The 23,791-nt window shown below is 38.5% G+C and overlaps 1 protein-coding gene across 1 annotated transcript in view; it reads right to left on the reverse strand.

Moving 5' to 3' along the window:
• The window catches only part of Ccdc192 (coiled-coil domain containing 192), a 218,122-nt gene that overhangs the window by 124,883 nt on the left and 69,448 nt on the right, over nt 1-23,791 (reverse strand). Inside the window, exons 4-5 of the mRNA XM_047554770.1 lie at nt 20,554-20,685; nt 19,682-19,738 (exon numbers count right to left, since the gene is read on the reverse strand). Of these exons, the coding sequence (XP_047410726.1) occupies nt 19,682-19,738; nt 20,554-20,685 (189 nt within the window). The remainder of the gene's footprint in view (nt 1-19,681; nt 19,739-20,553; nt 20,686-23,791) is intronic.

Genomic DNA, 23,791 nt, shown 5'->3' on the forward strand with positions numbered 1-23,791 from the left:
ACTTCTAAGTACACACCTCGTGATCTCTTCCCTTCTGGACTACCAGAATAGAGATGATCCCAAAGTGGCCTTGTTTCCTAAATCTTGAAGATGTCAAGTTTCCTTCAGTCTTGATATCTGAATGATACTGATTAACAGTGTCTGTTTACAGACAAGAACACTCACAATAAACTATTTCTTGAAGGAACAGGAGATAAAAACTTCTATTGTGTTCAGCGGCTAAAATTCTGGGATCTCTTTGTTGTAACAGCTAGCATTATCCTAACAACAAAGTCAAAGTGGCTGAAGCAACCACCACAAAACAAATCAAACCCACTCTTACCTATAATCACCAGGTATGTATTCCTTTCCTTTCTAAAGAACAACTTTCAAATTGTAGAACTTCTAGTTAGGTTTCATTTGTTCCACAAAACATTCTATTTTATTTAATAAGTTGCCAACATTTATAAAGGAAAAAAATCTTTACACAGAGATCTGGATTTTCATCTTCTGAAAAACTGGACAATCTGGCCTCCTGGAACTTTATTCTCCTCTCTCTGTGAGTCAGGAACTGTCCAGACTAACATGACTTATTCTGGCCTTCTTCCCTCTTCAACATTATTTGCTTGGCTCTTGACTGCAGTTAAACTTGCCTGCTGGATTATCATCAATAGCTGGGGATTAAAAAAATATGCAATACCAGCTAGACTATAATTGCAATGAGTAAAGATTTTTTTTAACTATTTAATTGTTATGCCCTGGACTTCTTTTGTTGGAAACTAAAGAAACAGTCATCTATACTCTATTACTACATTTGAGATTGTTGATGGTCCTCCACCCCAGTTTGTCTCTCAATATTCCCTATATGAGGTACAAGATAAAATCTCATTTCACAATTAACTCACTAGAAAGATAGCATCATCTTCTCCCTAATACAATAAGATTTGTTCATCATATCATTTTCCCCATTGACTTTGGCAATTAGGAAGATCCAAGCTCTATTTCTGTTTCAACTATATCATGTGGGAAGTTATGATTCACACATGCATATTTTATTCTTCCCTGATATTGCTATTTTATTTCAATATATATGTTCTCAATTAGTGTTATTTATGTACTTATAAAAAATCAACTATATAATACATACATTTCTTATAAGCCATCTGAAGTCTTTTGTGAAATTAGACTATAAATAAATAAATATGGTTAAATTAAACATTATACTTAATATTTCATAACAATATAAATTACACCAAGAGAACTGTTAAAGTTTAATAAAGTTTCATAAAGTATCAGGCTGGATACAATTGAAATTCAAATTTGTATTTGATTTTGTTTTCTCCCTTTTGAAAATAGGATAAAATCATATGTAAAACAGTATCTTTTCTGAATAATTTGCTATAAACTAGAGAAACATGTTTAATTATTGTGTTCTTGATTTTCAAAATTAGCATTAAATGTCAACTGTAGCATTTATATGTTTTCCCATTTATTTGTTCATTCATTCAATAAGTCTGCTGAACTTCTTCCTTATAAAAGAAAAAGGTATGAATAAAGCCAAGTCCCAGAACTTGGGCGACTCAGTTGATGGAGTACAATAAAGGCTAACATAGAGATGCAGAGCGTCTGCACTAGAGGAAGAGGCAGCTTCTCCCCCTGGTCAGGAGAGGCTTGTCACCTGGAGAACATGAGCACCAGGTGTTGAAATGTGAGTAGTGGGGGAAACAGAGGGAAAGGCCCTCTCGGAACCTGGAGGTATCCTTAGTGACTTTCAAGTCCTCATGTCAGCACCACCACTGGGTACCAGTTCTTAGTAGAGGGCAGGGGAGAGGGTTAGGAAAGGATGACATGTCAGAGAGCAATAAGACACTAACATAACTGAAGGTATAGTCCATGGAAGTAACTCTGGAAAAACTGCAGGGTCATATAGGAACTTAGTCTGATTCATTCCCTTATGAAACATTTATTTAGTTTTGTACTGCACATTTCATAAAGGGTTTTAGTGTAACTTAAAAAGGTAAATATGTTAAATGAGGAGCCATTAAAATAAGAACCTGAAAGATGTGGTAAGGGGATTTAGGGGCAGAGAAGTAAGATGGGGCAAGTCGGAAGGTTAGTTCACACAAACTGTGCCCCAACTTAATATAATCACTTATTAGAGGTAAGGTGCAAACTTGCCATAGCCTTTCTGGCAGTCAAAATACTATTTATAAAACCAAAAATGGTATCCATGAAGTAAAATCAAGTCTGGTACTCCATGGAATCACCAACAATGCTGGTTCAGAGAGACATACCATCTGATAAAATAGTAAATGACTTCACAATATTCTGGTGGTAAACATGGTACCAAGTTTCCCAGGACATAGACATCCTAACACACTAAGTCATTAGCATGGCCCCTTGCCATTCAATAAAAGCAAACCTAGGATACCTTGATGGAGTTCAGGAATGAAGTTCTTTGCTGATCTCACTTAATTCATGAAGGATTTTAGGCTGGCTGTCTGAAAGAAAATGGTCTTTATTGGATAGTCCTCCACTCATGTTTCCTTTTACCTAAACTTTGAAAAGTTAAGTAGTGAGCCCAAATCTTGACTCCTGGTCAGCAGGTGGAGTGAATTGAAGCATAGAATCCTCTGTTGCAAATGGCCAGCTGGGTTAGGGCTAGAATTGACTTCTTCTTTTGGAAATGTGGGGCCAGAACTGATATTCTTAAATCGAAAGATGGCCTACTTTTATTAATCTATTCACCTGATGATTAACTGACTGGTCAATTGATTGATTGGTTCAATAAATACTTATTGAAAATTCTACTTGGGAGATACAGTGAACTACTAGACCCCAGCTCTACCCTCAAGAAGTTCAAAATCTAATGAGGGACAAATATGAAAAAACAGACATTTAAATCACAACCAGTGCACACTTGTAATCCCAGTGACTCAGGAGGCTGAGGCAGGAGGATCACAAGTTCAAGGCCAGCCTGAGTAACTTCTGCAAGACTCTGCCTCAAAATAAAAAGTAAAAAGGGCTGCAGATGTAGCTCAATGGTGAAGAATCCCTGGGTTCAATCCCCAGTGCCCCTCCCCCCAAAAAGGTATTAATTAGGGAAAGAAACAAGCAGAGGAAGTTTTGATAGGATATGACAAAATTTCCCTTAGAAAAATAATCTTGAGTCTTTGATTAATAAACTTCCTCATATCTCCTATAAAATAAACTGGTCACTAAAATGAGGTAACTTATTCTGTAAGAGTATTAATTAATCCCATAAAAATTGTGAAATAATTACCAAAAAATAATTTCATTCTAGAAAAGCCTGCTAATCTGTTAATAGTTTAATTGAACAATTAGTATGTGCCTAGCAAGTTGCTAAATGTTGCATGTGCATTATCTCAGAACATAATTCCAGAAAATACCCTTTTAGGCTATGTAATTTTGTTAGCTTCTTTCTACAGATAAGAAGACCAGAAATTCAATGCCTTTCAAAAGGTCATGCAGCAGGAGTAGCAGAATTGAGGCCTGAGCCCAGGGCCAGTTCCCCATCACCATCCTCCTTTCCATCAGAACTGGGTAGTAGGACCTTCGGCCTTTTAAAGTCCCCTCATGGTTCATATCAACAGTTATCCGGGGGCGATCCAAGATGGCGGCCTAGAGGGAGACTGCACCCCCAGTCGCTCCAGAACCCAGGAGTTAAGAAGGGGAGGCATTGAGAGACTCGGACTGAAGTGGAGCCACGGGTGAGTCTGCCCACTGGGTAAAGCTCGGCCCGGGTGGCAGGCCCAGATAGAGGTGGCTTATCGGAGCCGGGCAGGGCAGCTAGAGTCATCCACAGGCAGCCCTGCACACTCCAAGGTGGGCCCCGCCCACACAGCCAGCTTCTCCAGGTTCTCGGAAGGGAACTAGCCCGCTAGTGAGAGCCTTTCTGACCAGAGCAGGCTCCGAGTCCCGGAGCCCTTGCAGCGCAGTGTACTCCTGCAAAGAACCAGCGGAGAGCCTTGATCTGCAAGCAGCCTCAGGGATCAGGGCAGGGCAGCCGGAGACCTCTTCAGGCGGCTCTGCCCACTCCGGCTGCGGGCTCTCTTCACGGGGTGATCCAAGATGGCGGCCTAGAGGGAGACTGCACCCCCGGTCGCTCCAGAACCCAGGAGCTAAGAGGGGGAGGCATTGAGAGACTCGGACTGAAATAGAGCCACGGGTGAGTCTGCCCACTGGGTAAAGCTCAGCCCGGGTGGCAGGCCCAGATAGAGGTGGCTTAGCGGAGCCGGGCAGGGCAGCTAGAGTCTTCCCAAGGTAGCCTTCCACACTCCGGCAGTGGGCTCTTCCCACACGGCCAGCTGCACGGTGCAGGCCCACAGTGAGAGCATTTCCGCACAGAGCCAGTTCCAAACCGTGGAACCAGTAGGGGGCTAGGGGCAGTTTTCTTCGGATGAGCTGCTTTATCAGATTCCTCCAAGACATCAGGCTACTGAAGGCTGGGAGGTGATACACTGGAAATCTACTGGGACACTATAAGCCAATAGTGGAAAACTGCAATATCTCAGGGTCCCACTGACAACTGACCATTATGAGAAAACAAGGGAAGAAAATGTCCCAAACAAACCTAGATACTACATCAATAAAACCCAATGACAGCACAGCAGAAGAAATGTCAGAAAGGGAGTTCAGAATGTACGTAATTAAAATGATCAGGGAAGCTAATGAGGAGATGAAAGAGCAAATGCAGGCATTGAAGGAGGAGATGAAAGAGCAAATGCAGGCATTAAATGATCGCACCAATCAACAGTTAAAAGACCAAATACGGGAAGCAAGAGATCATTTCAATAAAGAGTTAGAGATACTGAAAAAAAAACCAAACTGAAATCCTTGAAATGAAGGAAACAATAAACCAAGTTAAAAACTCCATAGAAAGCATAACCAATAGGATAGAACACCTGGAAGACAGAACCTCAGACATTGAAGACAAATTATTTAATCTTGAAAGCAAAGTTGGCCAAACAGAAAAGATGGTAAGAAATCATGAACAGAATCTACAAGAATTATGGGATATCATGAAAAGGCCAAATTTAAGAATTATTGGGATTGAGGAAGGCTTAGAGAAACAAACCAAAGGAATGAACAATCTATTCAATGAAATAATAACAGAAAATTTCCCAAATCTGAAGAATGAAATGGAAAACCAAATACAAGAGGCTTATAGAACTCCAAACATACAAAATTACAACAAACCCACACCAAGGCACATTATTATGAAAATACCTAACATACAAAATAAAGACAGAATTTTAAAGGCCGCGAGAGAAAAGAACCAAATTACATTCAGGGGGAAACCAATAAGAATATCAGCAGATTTTTCAAACAGACCCTAAAAGCTAGAAGGGCCTGGAACAACATATACCAAGCCCTGAAAGAAAACGGATGCCAACCAAGAATCTTATACCCAGCAAAACTTACCTTCAAATTTGACGATGAAATAAGATCCTTCCATGATAAACAAAAGCTAAAGGAATTTACAAAAAGAAAGCCAGCATTACAGAACATTCTCAGCAAAATATTCCATGAGGAAGAGATGAAAAACAATGATGCAAATCAGCAACAGGAGGCGCTAGCCTAAAGGAATAGCCAAATAAAGGAGAAAACAAATCATGTCAAAAACAAATATGAGTCAATTGACTGGGAATACAAATCATATCACAATAATAACCCTGAATGTTAATGGCCTGAATTCATCAATCAAAAGACACAGACTGGCAGATTGGATTGAAAAGAAAAATCCAACAATGTGCTGCCTGCAAGAGACTCATCTCATAGAAAGAGACACCCATAGACTAAAGGTGAAAGGATGGGGAAAAACATACCATGCACACGGACACAGCAAAAAAGCTGGAGTATCCATCCTCATCTCAGATAATGTGGACTTCAAACCAAAACTAGTCAGAAGGGATAAAGAAGGACATTACATGCTGCTTAAGGGAAGCATAAATCAGCAAGACTTAACAATCATAAATATCTATGCCCCGAACATTGGCTCATCCACGTACGTCAAACAAATCCTTCTCAATTCCAGAAATCAAACAGACCACAACACAATAATACTAGGCGATTTTAACACACCTCTCTCACCACTGGATAGATCGTCCAAACAAAAATTGAATAAAGAAACTATAGATCTCAACAACACAATCAGCAATTTAGACTTAACGGACATATATAGAATATACCATCCAACAAAGAACGAATACACTTTCTTCTCAGCAGCACATGGATCCTTCTCTAAAATAGACCATATTTTATGCCACAAAGCTACTGTTAGCAAATACAAGAAGATAGAGATACTACCTTGTACTCTATCAGATCATAATGGATTGAAATTAGAAATAAATGACAGAATAAAAAACAGAAACTTCTCCAATACCTGGAGACTAAATAATACACTATTATATGATGAATGGATAACAGAAGACCTCAGGAGGGAAATAAAAAAATTCTTAGAAGTAAACGAGAACAAAGACACATCATATCAAAATATCTGGGACACTATGAAAGCAGTACTTAGAGGAAGATTTATTTCATGGGGTGCATTCAAAAAAAGAAGTAGAAATCAACAAATAAACGACTTAACACTACAGCTCAAAGCACTAGAAAAAGAAGAGCAGACCAATACCAAAAGTAGTAGAAGACAGGAAATAGTTAAAATCAGAGCCGAAATCAATGAAATCGAAACAAAAGAAACAATCGGAAAAATTAACAAAATAAATAGTTGGTTCTTTGAAAAAATAAATAAAATTGATAAACCCTTAGCCACACTAACAAAGAGAAAGAGGGAGAAAACTCAAATTACTAAAATTCGGAATGAACAAGGAAACATCACAACAGACACGAGTGAAATACAAAACATAATTAGAAGCTATTTCGAAAATCTATACTCCAACAAAACAGAAAACCTCGAAGACATCAACAAATTTCTAGAGACATATGAACTACCTAAACTGAACGAGGAGGACATACACAACTTAAATAAACCCATTTCAAGCAATGAAATAGAAGAGGTCATCAAAAGCCTACCAACAAAGAAAAGTCCAGGACCAGATGGGTTCTCAGCCGAGTTCTACAAAACCTTTAAAGAAGAGCTCATTCCAATACTCCTCAAACTATTCCATGAAATAGAAGAGGAGGGAACCCTACCAAACTCGTTCTATGAAGCCAATATCACCCTCATACCTAAACCAGACAGAGACACATCGAGGAAAGAAAATTTCAGACCAATATCCTTAATGAACATCGATGCAAAAATTCTCAACAAAATTTTAGCAAATCGCATACAAATATATATTAAAAAGATAGTGCACCACGATCAAGTGGGTTTTATCCCAGGGATGCAAGGTTGGTTCAACATTCGGAAATCAATAAATGTCATTCACCATATCAACAGACTTAAAGTTAAGAATCACATGATTATTTCAATAGATGCAGAAAAAGCATTTGATAAAATACAGCATCCCTTCATGCTCAAAACACTAGAAAAAATTGGGGTAGTGGGAACATTCCTAAACATTATAAAGGCAATCTACGCTAAGCCCATGGCTAATATCATTCTAAATGGTGAAAAACTGAAAGCGTTCCCCCTAAAAACTGGAACAAGGCAGGGATGCCCTCTTTCACCGCTTCTATTCAACATCGTCCTTGAGACTCTAGCCAGAGCAATCAGACAAACTAAAGAAATTAAAGGGATACGAATAGGAAAAGAAGAACTCAAACTATCCCTGTTCGCTGATGACATGATTATATATTTAGAGGAACCAGGAAATTCCACCAGAAAACTTTTAGAACTCATAAGTGAATTCAGTAAAGTAGCAGGTTACAAGATCAATGCTCATAAATCCAATGCATTTTTATACATAAGTGATGAATCTTCAGAAAGAGAAATTAGGAAAACTACCCCATTCACAATAGCATCGAAAAAAATAAAATACTTGGGAATCAATCTCACAAAAGAGGTGAAAGACCTCTACAATGAGAACTACAGAACACTAAAGAAAGAAATTCAAGAAAACCTTAGAAGATGGAAAGATCTCCCATGTTCCTGGATAGGCAGAATTAATATCGTCAAAATGGCTATACTACCTAAAGTGCTATACAGATTCAATGCAATTCCAATTAAAATCCCAATGATGTACCTTGCAGAAATAGAGCAAGCAATTATGAAATTCATCTGGAAGAATAAAAAACCTAGAATAGCTAAAGCAATCCTCAGTAGCAAGAGCGAAGCAGGGGGTATTGCAATACCAGATCTTCAACTCTACTACAAAGCAATAGTAACAAAAACGGCATGGTATTGGTACCAAAATAGACAGGTAGATCAATGGTACAGAATAGAGGACATGGACACAAACCCAAATAAATACAATTTTCTCATACTAGACAAAGGTTCCAACAATATGCAATGGAGAAAAGATAGCCTCTTCAACAAATGGTGCTGGGAAAACTGGAAAACTATATGCAATAGAATGAAATTAAACCCCTATCTCTCACCCTACACAAAACTCAACTCAAAATGGATCAAGGACCTCGGAATCAGACCAGAGACCCTGCATCTCATAGAAGAAAAAGTAGGTCCAAATCTTCAACTTGTTGGCTTAGGATCAGACTTCCTGAACAGGACTCCCATAGCACAAGAAATAAAAGCAAGAATCAACAACTGGGATAGATTCAAACTAAAAAGCTTTCTGTCAGCAAAGGAAACTATCAGAAATGTGAAGAGAGAGCCTACAGAGTGGGAGAATATCTTTGCCAACCATACCTCAGATAGAGCGCTAATTTCCAGAATCTATAAAGAACTCAAAAAACTCTACACAAAGAATACAAATAATCCAATCAACAAATGGGCTAAGGAAATGAACAGACACTTCACAGAAGAAGATGTACAAGTAATCACCAGATATATGAAAAAATGTTCAACATCCCTAGTAATAAGGGAAATGCAAATCAAAACTACCCTAAGATTTCATCTCACCCCAATTAGAATGGCGATTATCAAGAATACAAGCAACAATAGGTTTTGGCGAGGATGCGGTGAAAAAGGAACACTCATACATTGCTGGTGGGGTTGCAAATTAGTGCAGCCACTCTGGAAAGCAGTGTGGAGATTCCTCAGAAAGCTTGGAATGGAAACACCATTTGACCCAGCTATCCCACTCCTTGGCCTATACCCAAAGGACTTAAAATCAGCATACTACAGAGATACAGCCACATCAATGTTCATTGCTGCTCAATTCACCATAGCCAGATTGTGGAACCAACCTAGATGCCCTTCAGTTGATGAATGGATAAAGAAACTGTGGCATATTTATACAATGGAATATTACTCCGCAATGAAGAATGATAAAATTATGGCATTTGTAGGCAAATGGTCGAAATTGGAGAATATCATGCTAAGTGAGATAAGCCAATCTCAAAAAACTAAAGGACGAATGATCTCGCTGATAAGCGGATGAGGACATATAATGGGGGGTGGGAGGGGCTAGCATTAGGTTTAGGGTTAGGTTTAGAGTTAGGCTAAGGAGAGTGGTAAGAATGAAGGAAAGAAGGACTGTGTAGAGGGAAAAGAGGGGTGGGAGGGGTGGGGGGGAGGGGAAAAATAAAATAAACATCATTACCCTATGTAAACGTAAAAAAAAAAAAAAAAAAAAAAAACAGTTATCCTATTGAAGGGCATGCCTCTTACTCATTCTAAAGGGATTAAATTATTAAGAAAACCCAAAATATGATATCTATTTGGTTTTTATAGTAATAATAGAAGGTAAGTACTGTATAAATACTTGTGGCTAGAGGTTTATATAGATTAATGCAGCTCAAGATCAAAGAAGAAGAAAAATGATTACAGATCTACATTATTTCACTCTATATTTTGATAAGTAGCTAGAGATTATAACAATAAGATCTAAAATCTGCATATTCCTTGGGTAGATGTTAGTATGAGAAGTTCAAACTCATCAAGTATGTAGTCTTGTTCAAAATTATCAGGTACAAAATATTTGGAGAAATGCATAGTTAGCTAATAGGTACTAAAATGAGCTTAAATATTACACTGTGTCCAACAAAGTGGCTAGACAAAGGTCAGACACATGCAATGGTAGCAGGTGTGGCAGGAATTGGCCTTGGGTACTTGTTCAGCTTAAACTTACCCATTATCTATAGAAAGTGAGCAAAACGGACTCAAACTTGGTCAGAAAAGAGAAACTGAGCCTCCTTGGTGTTTAGCAAAATCCAGGCTTGAGTGATGTAACTGACTCACCTCATTCCTTTCTTCTCTGGCCTTCAACTTGCTGTCACTAGTACATCCAGCCACTCAGATTAGAGGTTCCCAGAGCATTTTACCGTGTTTGCCCTTTTTTGTTTGCTTTTGTTGTGGGGAGGGGGTGGGAGATAATATAATCCTGGTGGGGCTCCAAGGTTTTATTTTGAATTTTACCTCATCAAGGTGCTGTAGATTAGTTATTGAATGGAACAGGAACTGTTTCAGGGATCATGTTCAGTAAGTAATTGGTTCTAGGTTATGAGTGACCTGTTGACATGAAGTGACAGTTCAGACCCCACACCCTTTCAAGCTCACGAAAAAATTAGGCAGTAACATTCACCAATGGAATTCGAAAGTCTCTATTATTCTTCTACAATTTTTAACCTCTCCAGATCAAGCATGTGGAAGATAAGCCATGAAATAACCACACAGAAGATTAAAATGAGAGGATGAATAGTCATCCAGTTCAGGAAATACAACCAAAGAAAGTAGGATTTAGAAAGGAGTTAACTATAGTATAATGAACACATGCAACAAAAATATTTCCTGAATTTATCATACATGCAACCATTCAGTACCACTTGCTTCTGTTCTAATCACTGAGAAATTTTCCATTTAGATTAAATATATGTGGTTCTTAAAAAACGGTTCATAGAAAGGAAGTTCCCCATTCCTCAATGGCTCCAGGTAGAACTCTGTTAAGATCCTACTGCATGCAAAGGTCCCTCAGGTTGATAAACTCTTCCACAGGGTCTGAACAATGCATAAGAGTGAAAGATCATACAAATGAATTTACCATCACAGCCAGTATTTGTGCTTTGGCATATATGTGCATCAAAAATTCTGAATGGAAAGTGAAATCAAGCTCAGAAATCTGGAATCTAGTGTCAGAGTAAGTGTACTGGAGTCTTGGTTTGTGCTGTAGTGGTATTTTGCTGTGAGAAGGGATCCTAGGGTGTTTTACTCTCACTTCTTCATCTGATAGAAGAAGAGTAAATACTTACCTCACCAGATTGGTGTGAAAAATAGATGACATGATGTGGGTGAGAGCATGTAGGAAACCGTAATGTTAGGTGACTCCAAGGTATTAATTACTGTCACATTAGAGTAGACTTAGTCATGACAAGCTTCAGGAATGAAGTGATGTCTCTAGAGCACACAGAAGTGTGGGATTTAGAGAGAAAGGGCAGGACGATCATTTTGTTTTTAGTTTATCAGTTGAACAAACAAGTATCTTGTGTTGAGATGTGCTATGACCTCCGCTCTGTGTTAAGAATCAGGCCTGGAGGTGTTTCCCAGGAGCAGAAGCAGGAGTCTCTAAAGGCAGGTCCCGTCAGTCGGATGCTGGTCAGCGACAATGTTCTGGTCAGAAAGGAGGGTCCAGGCTGAGAGCCGTAGGGACTTTACTGCACAGTGCAGTGCTTTTCAGGTATTACCCAGCATCAGAACCACCTGGAGGACTTTAAACTCACGAGTTGTTAGATTCCTGCCCCCAGAGTTTCTGATGCAGGGCATATGAAATGGAGGCCTCAAAATGTGCAGCTCAAACAAGTCCCAGGTGATACTAAAGATTCTGACCCAGGGGACATACTTTGAAAACCACCGAAATAATAAAAGAGTTACAGATTCTCAGTTATAAAGAATCAAATCTGGTTCTGACTAGCTTAAACAAAAAGGGAATTTGAGGAGAGTTGTTGGGTGACTCTCAAGAGCAATAGGAACCTGGTTCAGAAACGGAGCCAGGACGGTTTTGGTCAAGTAACACAAACTCCTTTGCCATCGTACCTGGGCATCACTGGCAGAATATATCAGCTCCAAATGTTACTCCTCTCTTGTATCACCCAAATTAATTGCAGTTTCCCTGCAGAAAGTGTCTAATTGACTTAGGACACATGCCCACTCCCAGCTAGTAGCCGATAGGGTACTTTGAATTACAGATCCCTGTTTCAGTCAACTTTGCATCATTGTGATTAAAAGACCTGACAAAAACAATGTAGAGGGGGAAATGTTTGATGGCTCATGGTTTCAGAGGTTCAGTCCATGGTTGACCAACTTCACAGCTCTGGGCCTGAGGTGAGGTGGGGGAAGGGTGTGTCAAAGGAATGCTGCCTGGGACAAAGCAACCAGGAAGCAGAGAGTGCTCAGGGACAAAATATAAACCCCAAAGACACACCCCCAGTGACCTTCTCCCCAAGTCACACCCTATACATCTGTAGTTAAGTCAGTGAATCTACATGAGTGGATTAATTCACCGATTAGATTAAATCTCTCATAATCTAATTTTTTTCTCTTCTGAAAATTCTTGCATTGTCTCAACATGAGCTTTCAGGGAATATCACATATCTAAACCATAACATCCTCCATGGCTGCACACAATGAGAAAGACACAATTGAAAAGGAAATCTGGGCACTGTTGCTAAGGTGTATTGATGGATGTGAACGTAGATAGCAAAACAAAACAAAACAAAACCCAAGAATATAAGACCATGCAGGAAAGATCAATTAGTAGAGGGTCTGGCATTTTAGGACAGGGAGTATCTCCTCATGCTCTATTCTGGGACTTCTGTAATTTCCTAATTTAGAAAGTTAAATGGTAGTTTATAGCTTCTTTAGAGAAACAGAGGAGGATGTTTTTGAAACCAACTCTTTGGGAAAACTCTCATGGGGACCAAGGCTGGTCCCTCCTATGACCGGTGTTCCTCACTCTGAGCTTTCAAGTCTGAGAGTGTCCTCTGGAACTATGACTCGAGAGCTTCTGCTTTTAAAGACATATTCATACATCCTGCAGAGTGAAGCATGCTATGCAATTCATTTGAAGGAAATCTTTATATAGATATTTTTAACTTTTTTAAGCTCATTTTGAAATACCTCAAACATACAGAGCAGTATAAAGAAGAACAAACTTTGAGTGCCTACTACTCAGTTATTCAGATTTTCATTTTTGAGAAATAATACCATTGCATATTACTGAACTCTGGGTCTTGGTCAGGTCTTATGGGTAGCTAGACACCCAGAGATGGGATGACCAGTGGGATAGATGAGTGTTGGGAAGACAGACCTGTGGACTATTGCAGATAATAAGACCATTAATACAAAGCAGAGAGACCAAGATCTATACTAAAAATGAACAAGGAATGGATTCAGCCATTGGAAGGCATTAATTTTAAAGGATTTTTACCTTAAGGTAACCTAGTCTTTATTCAAATTACCTGAACACAAACAATTATCTTCAAGTGATTACAAACATTTTCTTGAAATATTTGTTTTATCCTGCATAAGTCTCTTAAGTGGATAAGTAATCATGTGGGAGGGAGTGACAAATGCCTGGGGGAGCTTAACCCTGTGGGTGGTTCAGTCTGGGCACTCCCGTGTGCACTAGGAGGGGCTACTCTAAAATATTTCAAAAAGTATAAGTTGTGACTAGGTGCAGTAAAGTTAATGGGATCAGATTTTAATCTTCAAAATATTAGCAAGTGAAAACTGAAATGTTAAGGCCTGTATCTTCTCTCCATTTAATAGGTATCAAATTAATTATACAATAATATGATTCAGCTACTGGGTTCTAGATGATTGAACTAAATAAAAGCAAGACTAGACAATAGGCTGTTAATTTTCATGTTAAAACCATGTTTCCTTCAGATACTTTTCTTACTTCACCTACAACAGGGATTACCCAGAACTGTGTTTACTTTCTCTCTCCTCTTTTTTTTCTTGTATTTCCACTCCAAGAAATTATCTTGTGTCCCTTGCATGTTATACCTTGAGAATATCACCTCAGATTAAAGTGATGCCTTATGTAACTGGCATCTTTAAGGAACACAATTCTTTTCATAAACTTTTTTAGATATGTTACGTATGCATCTACCAATGTCACTGCAATTTTATTTTTAATTGGGTCATTTTAACAATTCTTTTCTTTTTTCTTTATTTTTTTGGGGGGAGGTGGGTACAGGGATTTAACCAGGAGTGCTTAACCACCAAGCCACATCCCCAGTCCTTTTTAAATTTTTTTTTTTTTTTTTTTGAGACAGGGTCTTGCTAAGTTGCTTAGGGCCTTGCTAAGTTGCTGAGGCTGGTTTTGAACTTGCAATCCTCCTGCCTCAGCTCCTCAGTTTCTAGGATTACAGGTGTGCACCACTGCACCCAGCTTAATGGTTCATTTCAATGAAATCTGTACAAGCATTGAATAGGCACTATGAGACACATAAAGGTAGACTTGCCCTTTGTTCTCCAGAACTCCATCTTGGAGAAGAGAGAGATCACACCATGTTATTCTACTGTGGGGCACAGTGCAACAAGTAACTGAAAACAGGTGCAGAGAAATGCCATGAAAATATCGAGGAAGAAGAGATGACTTCTTGGTTGATGGCAGGGGAAACTTTCTGGAAGGAATGATATTGACCAAGAATAGGGAAAATGTGGCAAACTCGATGCAGGAAATGGCATTCTAAGTGGAAAGGAAGTACAAAGCTTCCAAGAAGAAGGATGCTTGACTCACTTGGGGGCAACAGATATATAATGGAGACGAGGTGAGGAAAGGGATCAAGCTGAGATTACATGTGGCCTGAGCAGTTCTTCCAGAGTTTTTTTCAGGGTCTATACATTCAGTTATTTTAGTGTCCCATTACTCTTTGGTCACAGGGTTGTCTCCTGACACTCTCTCTCTGCCCTCTACTGACAGTTGGTACCCCGTGATGGTGCGGACATGAGGACTTGAAATTCACTACGGTACCTCCAGGTTCAGAGGGGGCCTTTCCCTCTGATCCCCCCACTCCTCACATTTCAACACCAGGTGCTCATCTTCCCCAGGTGACAAGCCTTTCCTGACCCCTAGGAAGAAGTTGGCTATCTCTTCCTCTAGTGCAGATCCTCTGGATCTCTATTTTAGCCTTTATTGTACTGCATCAGCTGAGTTGCCCACGTTCTGGGACTTGGCTTTATTCATACCTATTTCTTGTCACAAAGATGTTTAATAGATTGCGTGTTGAATGAATGGACAAATAAGAATGTATAAATGCCACAGCTGCCATTGAGAGGCCACAATGTACTGGGCACTGAACTTGGTGTAGTGGATACAAACACACATTCTTGGCACTGCCCTCAAAGACCTTCAAGTCTAGCGAGGACAGATGTATGAACAGATATTGTCAACAAAATGGAGTATATTGAGCTTTATTAAACAAGGAGGGGGACACGGACCTGAGGCTATTTCCCTTCTTTGGGTTTCTACACAACAAACTGCAACCTGGCTTAGTAGGCCAACAAAAGAAACCTATCTTAGGAGTATATATATTTAGTAGTAAATTTTAATTACACAGAACAATGAGCTTTATTGTGGCATAATCTTACATGTAAATAACTTGTATGTTATTTATCCTATCCACTCCCCACACCCTGTTGCCTTCCCTGACCTCTCTTCCCACTTCCCCTGAGCCCCTTCCTCTTCCTTAGGACCATAGTTTTTGCATAACAAATAGCTGGGTTGCAATCACAGGCATGAAATACACCAGATCACGCCCAGATAAGGCAAATGCCTCATCATTCCATGCTCGGATAACATAACAGTCTAGCTGCAGTTAATCAAGTGATTTTTCTACTTTGCTTCTATGTTTGGCTTATAAAAGTTTGCTGTTCATACTGCTGCTGGTTGGAGCTCTCTGGACCTCTTCTGGTTTTGAGTGTTGCCCAAATCTTGACTTGTCCTTTGTTCAGTTTAATTCATCTAAAGTAATTCTTTTAATAGCTCAAATAGATTTATATCCCAGAGTGTATAAGAACTCAGAGAAAGCAATCCAGGTATTCAAGTTGACCCAGCATGGTGTTCTTGCAAAGAGAATAAGAGTTGTTTAGTTGAGTAGGAAAGAGGAAGCTATTCTGAGCAAAAAACAATGCAAGCGAAGTCATAGAGCATCAGATGATACTGTGTGTACAAAGAAGGACAGCAACTCCATTTTACTAGAGGGCTCAGTCTAAGGTGGAGCAAGGGGAGGGAAGGAGAGGAGATGAGAGGTAGAGGCTATGGTTTGAATACTTCATCCATAGTGGAAACCAGAATGGTCAAGTCCTACAGGTGTTACGTTTAAGAAAGTACAGTTCAAATAGCAATTCCAAACTTTAACGTGGCACTCAAATACTTAAGGGAGTTCAGGTACATACCACCAATTGACTCTTATTAATTCTTCTCATTATTTCCTAGTCTTCAACACCTCCAGAACTTCCAAGAGCCTTTTAATCTCACCCTAATCTACAACGTTCCATTCCAACCACCTTGATTCCTTAATACCTTTTCTCTTTTTGGCCATTCCAGTAGGTCACATTCTTCCTGTGCTTATCATCCCTTGGTTATGTCTGGTTTTCTGTACCCACTTGATTTTTTTTAATTTAATGCTCTGGATTGAACCTCACAGCCTCATACATATCGAGCAAATACTCTGCAACTGAGCTACACCCCAAACCCTCACTTCAAATCTTTATACATGGATTTTTATCCTTTATCTTCTTAGCAAACAGGGCCTGGTAGTATCAGAACAAGTGAGCTACTTGTTCTTAGAGGGCAACCAATAAGAGGTTGTGAATTCACATACACTTAATATTTGGGGCAAGTCAAAATAAGATGATTAGAAAGAACTAGGAAAGTAGCAGTATAATGGAATAAAAGACAGAAGTAAGATGACTTGCAGAAATACACTGAAGGATTAGCAACTAACTAAATGTGGGACAGAGGCACGGAGAGGTGGGATTTTATAGCTATTTTGTAGGTGGAACATAGAATAAATAATAGTAATGTGATAGTAGTCTCCATGGCTGGGAAATATAAGCAAAGGGACATATGCCAGAGTTGAGAATAGAAGATCATAAAGTTGGCTTTATGTATCCTGCACTGGGGTGTTAGCAAGACACTTAAGTCATATTTAGGAAGCACAGTGCTTCAAGTTGATGCACTTCATCAGCAGTCTCCAAATTTGTGTATTGTGAAATATGTATCATGATCAAACAACTCTGAGGATCCAGTTAAACATGGATAAGTCCTGTAGGAAATAAACCCATTTGACTTAACTTTGTTTCTGGTCCCCCTCCCCTGTTTTAGAATACTGATTAATAGCCTATGGAATGTTTTCTCCATGGACAATGTTCTGAAAAATGCTCATTAAACACTTAGGAGCTGTGTTCAGGGGATGATTAAGATAGAAAGAACTTGGTGGGGGTGGAGGTGGTTGTTTGTTTACATGGAGGTGAGAGTTGAAGCATTATGAACTGATGAATCACCAAGAGTGAATAGAAAGTAAAAAGGAGGTTGGATATAGAACTTTTAAAAACTCTATTTGAAACTGCAAGTGACATGTAGAGAATATTACTTGAAGAGTTGAGATCATAAAATCATGGGTTTCATAGTGAGACAAAGAAATCTAACTTTTTTTTTTTTTCTTGGTACTGGGGATTGAACGCAGAGGTACTTAACCACTGAGCCACATCCCCAGCCCTTTTTTATATTTCATCTGGAGACATCTAGAGACAGGGTCTTGCTGACTTGCTGGGGGCCTTGCTAAATTGCTGAGGCCTGTTTTGAACTCCAATCCTCCTGCTTTAGCCTCCCGAGCTGCTGGGATTACAGGCATGTGCTCACTTGGCCTAATCTTATCTGAAAAATGATGTTCACCTTGTTGGGTTGTAGTGAGATTTAAAATAGATAACATAGGAAACATTTCCATAATAGAGGAAGACACAGTCTACTTTTAATAGATACCATTAATATGATTTTCATTTAAACTTTTCTTGATGAATAAAAGCATAACCTTTATGATTACATTGCTATCTCAAAACCTGAAAGTTGGACAGTTATATATGAGAAATCTCAATACACCATGCAAGGAAGCAATCCCAGTTCAGACAAGCCTTGGATAGCAGCTGCTTGACAGAAAAGAGAAATCCATAGAAACCAGGTGATGGAGGAAGATACCATAGGAATTCCCCTAAGGCACCAGTGACAACATTTTTTTTCCTGTTTTTCATGATGCTGGAAGATAATATCAGAACCTTAGTGAATACATCTGCTCTACTTTAAAAGTTCTGAACTCAAACCTCCATTCCTATGGCTATAGGTAACATTCTGTCAGGAGGGGACTTCCTCTGACAACAGTCATTATCTGACACCCTCAGGGTTCAGCCAAGGGAGAGGCATTTGCAACAGAAGTTTGGGCTAATGAGGCATACTTCTGTTAGAATGTGTCACAATGCTACAGATGCAGGCACAAGTCATTTTCAATATTGGTCAAATGAGCATACAGGCCATAGACAATTCTGAATTTAGAGTTAAATTTCTGCTAACTGCCACAACAGATTAGCTTTTTTCTTCTCCAGCACAAAAATAGGGCCAGCTCATTTCAAACCTTAAAGGGTGTTTATCAGAGTTTATTATTTTTCAGTCTTTTCTGCACGTTTTCTGTATTGCAGCCTCTTAGGTCACAGACTTGTGTGAAGAATGTAGTCGTGTTAAGATTGGCCATTTAACATGGCTGGCCAGTGTCTTTAATCAAGAGGACATCCACAGTGGCCAAGATAATTGGAGGATATGACTAAAAGGATGGCAAGCAAGTCTTTGAAGATCTGCTTAAGACACTAGATTGTTCACAACCTTGGGTGGTGGCTGGGCCACTGGCCTGTGAGCATGAACACACGGGAGATACTCACTCATTGTCCTCTTAGCAAATATAGGCTAAAGTATAAATGAACTTTTCCCTAAAAATTCATGAGGTCTCACTCAGGGAGTATTTGCAGGAGAAAAAGGACAGTTCTGTACTCCGACTGGTTTATGGAATCACTTGCCTAATAAAAGTCACAAGACTAGGGAAGAATGAGTATTATGGAGGACATACTGCTCAAAGTGTGATTCAAAGACCGGAAGCATTGGCGCCCCTTGGATCTAGAATCACGGAGATGCGCAAATTCTCAGGTCCCACCCTAGGCATCCAGGAAACACAATCTGTGGGCAACTTGCTGTAAGAAGCTTTCCGGGTAAATTTTACATTCAAGAAAGCTTCAAAAACACTGCTCTAGACCTATATTCAGTGTGTCAATAACTGTCATACTATCTGCTTCCATCTGCTCACTAACCTAACCTGGGCATCCTTTTTTTACCATTAATTTCCAGTTCTGGTATTCCTCAGAGGCTATCGGGATAGACCTGATTACACCATTTGACTACATGCAAGAACTCAGTTTTTCCTTTTTATTATCAGCAAAAATGAGAACTTTAGGGAGAGCACTCTGTAGAGGCAGTGTAAGTACTGATTTTTTAGCCTTGTGATTGGTTTGAAGTGGGCAAAACCTTATTTATAGCTCCTGGAAAATTCCTGATCACTTTCAGGATGACAATGATGTAAGTAAAGGAATGGAAAAAAGGAGAAAAACACTTACATAGGCTATGAATTGCTCTTGGGTAGCTTTTAATTCAGCTCGCAGGTTCTCGATGCACTGAAAGGGAGAAAAGTTTAGAAAACAATACATATATTCAAAGTATTCCAGATATAAACATGTACCAGTTCTCAAATCTTGTGAATAATAGTGGTGGCACTATTATCTCAGGTAGATGTTTTAGAAATCAGCATTGAAGAGATTGTCCCTCCCTCCCTGCACCTCTTCTATTCATTCTATGGAAGAACCCCATGCCAGAGCATGCAAAAATGTTAAGAACTAGGAAAAGTTGGGGAAAATATTAGCTTAATGTGCTAAAATTAATGCCAACACAAAACTTATCTCCTATACACATATATACACCTTTACATAAAAACATGTCCATATATTTCAAAAGCAGATACAAACCCTTTGGGTTAAAAAAGTGCAAATTTTACAATTATATAAATGTCCAGAGATCCAGAGATTTGTCATTTCTTATCATATAACTGATTAAAAACATGCCAAATTTTATAATGAACTTGTTTTGCTACATAGAAACTATTTCTTGCTTAGGTTCAACCTTGAAAACTTAAGAAACATCTATACAGTTAATATCATTTAAAAATAAATAGAGTTCATTTGGAATAGAATTCATAACATATTCAAAGAATACAAACCAAACAAACTTTAAGATGTAGCTAACTAAATTAATTTTTTAGGTCAGTATTCACTGAGGAATAAAATTACTTATAGCAAATACAAATGTGGTTATTTATCATCATGAATTTAAATATGAACTTTCAATTGTCAAAAATGGCTTTGCAGAATTGTCTGTTTGTACAAGCTTAGGTAATTTTTAAAATAAAGATGATTTTTTTTCCTCCACAGCATACCTGTTCTTTTAAAAGAACCATCTTTTCATACTGTTCCCAATTGGCTTCAATATGGTCCAGAGCCGTTAGTTTATCCTCCAGCCAAGAAACTTGTTTGAGCAGGTTTGATTTTGTTTCTTCAGAGACTGCAAGCTGAAGATATTTTCTTATAAGAATATGTAAGTACAGTGATATTTTCAAAATCTCTTTTAAAGATTAACTTATAAATGAACTGTCTTTCACTGATAACTATGAAATCTGAAAATAGTTTCTGGAACATTCCTCAGAGATGACAAATGATTTAAGAATGAAGGAAAATAATGTTTTAATTTCTTTCTAGTGAGGAAGACCTTTCTGGGTAAAAGATGAGACCACATTGTTAGGATGGGCAGAGAAATTTCCAGTTCAGGGATCTCAATACTCGCCATTGTGTCTTGAGGTTGCACTTATACAGCTGAATCTGAACCCTGCATTGTGGTTTACATGTGGTTCTTGAAGCTTAACTCTTGGGGGACTACAGCCCTCTAGAAAGCATGGGAGTTCTCATTCCCTTGAACATTCACCACAGAGGCAGCAGGGTGGTTGGAGCTAAAGGGAAATGCTAGAATTTCCAGTTAAAATCTGATCAAAGGCAGATCTATGCAAACCAAAACCAAAAAACTCCTCCTGGTGTCTTTGTCTTTGTTTTACTGTTTCAAGATTCCTCCTGAGGAAAGGGTAGTTTGATAGTCACTCCTCCTCCCTCAGTTTCCTTGGAGAGTCCCTTACTAGATTTTCCTTTTTCTCCTAACATCTTATTGTGCTTTCCTCTGCCTTTTGCAACTCTTCTGAAAGTCCCTGGAAAGGGACACCCAATTTTGTATTCACTGCAACCCACCATACATCCCCTGCATACAGAGAACCTCTCAGTGTCTCTTTTTCATTACTCTGAATGCCATTGCAAACCAGAGTTTTTCATCTTAAAAAACCTAGCAGGTTTTTAGAAGACAGTTTACCAAATGAAAAAGTCAGTTTGTTGTGGAAATAGGTGAGCACATCATCTATACTGGCATCTGTCCCTCCAGTTACACAATCATTCACTTAACAAGTGTTTCTTCAGTTGGCACTCTCCACCGGCTTTGTCGTGTGCTGGGAATTATGAAAGAACAATCTGAGCTCCAGAGGAAACTCAGGTGCTGTGCATGCTTGCACCTTTTGCACCTTTTGGCTTTCAGTGATCTGGAAGACCTGCTGTGATCCTCATAGTCACGAGCACGGTTAGCTGTGGGGTGCATGGTGGTTCAGGAATGTAGTCTGGCTTCTCTGAGCATCCTTCTATTTTATTAGAGACACAGAGTAGTGTAGTGTTTAAACATTCAGACTCTTGAGTCAGACTCTTTGAATATAAACCTCAGTTTTGCTAATACTTTTGGGATATGGGCAAGTTGCTAAGATTCTGGGCTCAATTTTCTTATGTGTAAATGGCAAGGGGGATGAAAAGAATATTTCTTAACCCTTGAGTTGGTTTTGAGGATTAAATGAGTTTATAAAAGAGGCAACATTTAGAATAATGCCTGGAACATTTCAAATACATAGTGGTTATTTTAATTATTATTCTCTTTCCTCTAATCATAGTAAGTATTCATCTGAGTTTTATTTAAATATTATTTATCAAATTGCATCATAGCCTCCATAAACTGAGTAAACTGAGTGCCCTCAACTCACACTGCTTCTGATTTGCTTACTTCCTACCACCACTAGTCTTCAGAGAACAGCTCTCATCTAGAAGTATTTTCTCTTGAATATATTCTCTCTCAGTCAAGCCCCATTTGTCCCCATATCCTGTCTGACTTGTACTCCATCCAGTAACTATATGGTTGTCTTTCTTTGAAATCTACCTTCTCTTGTTTTCAAGTCTTTATTTACTCAACATTTATTTATTCATTTGTTAAAGAACTAATTTGGACATTTCTAATATGTAAGAATTTGAAGATGAAACAATGAAAATATTCATGCCTAAAAAAAACTCACTTTAGGCAGAAAGGCAAGACACTTTAAAAGTAGCTATTATATAATATGAAACTGTATGAATAAAGTACAATATTAGTGATTATTAACATTTGTTGAGCATATCCCACATACCAGACACTCTGTAAGCCTTTTGTTTTCAAATTTATTTCAGTATGGAGATTTTTCTTCAAATTGTCTGAGAGGTTCATGCTGTTATTATCCCATTTTACAGATAAGAAATTTGAATTTGAACAAGACTTTACAGCTTGCCCAAGGATATAGCCAGAAAGTGCTATAATTATAATTTAGCAGTAAAGCATAATCTTTTATGTAGTGCTTAAAATTTAAAAAGCCTTCAGTTATAGTAGACAGTGGATTTGACTCTGTATACCCAAATTTGGACCCTGCTTCAACTGGGCATGATAATCATGTCATCTTCTCCTCTTTGCTGATGATTGTCTCAAAAATCAAGCTTGACAGGGGTTTCCATCCTCACATCAGACAAAACAGACTTCAAACCAAAGTTACTCAGAAGGGATAAAGAAGGACATTTCATACTGCTTAACGGAATCATAACAATCATAAATATATATGCCCCAAACAATGGAGCATCAACATACATCAAACCAACCCTTCTCAATTTCAAGAATCAAATAGACCACAACACAATAATACTGTGAGACTTTAGCATGCCCATCTCATCACTGGATAGATCTTCCAAACAAAAACAAAACAAAGAAAATTTAGAATTACATAATACAATCAATGATTTAGACTTCACAGATATATAGAGTATTTCATCCATCATTGAGCAAATACACTTCCTTCTCAGCAGCACGTGGATCCTTCTCTAAAATAGACCATATGTTATGCCACAAAGCAACTCTCAGCAAATACAAAAAACATAGAAATACTCCCTCACATTCTATCAGATCAAAACAGAATGAAACTCAAAATCAATGATAAAATAAAAAGCAGAAGCTACTTCAACACCTGGAGACTTACTAGCATGCTATTGAATGATGAGTGGATAAAAGGAGAAATCAAGAAGGAAATAAAAGAATACTTAGAGGTAAATTAAAACACTGAAACAACATATCAAAATCTCTGGGATGCTATGAAGGCAGTACTAAGAAGAAAGAAAGTTCATTGCATTGAGCTCATACATTAAAATAATAAAATGTCAACAAATAAATGACCTAACATTACATCTCAAAGCCTTAGAAAAAGAAGAACAAATCACAACTCAAAGCAGCAGAAAACAGGAAAT

This window comes from Sciurus carolinensis, chromosome 6 (assembly GCF_902686445.1).
Source record: "Sciurus carolinensis chromosome 6, mSciCar1.2, whole genome shotgun sequence".
Classification (NCBI taxonomy): Eukaryota; Metazoa; Chordata; class Mammalia; order Rodentia; family Sciuridae; genus Sciurus; species Sciurus carolinensis.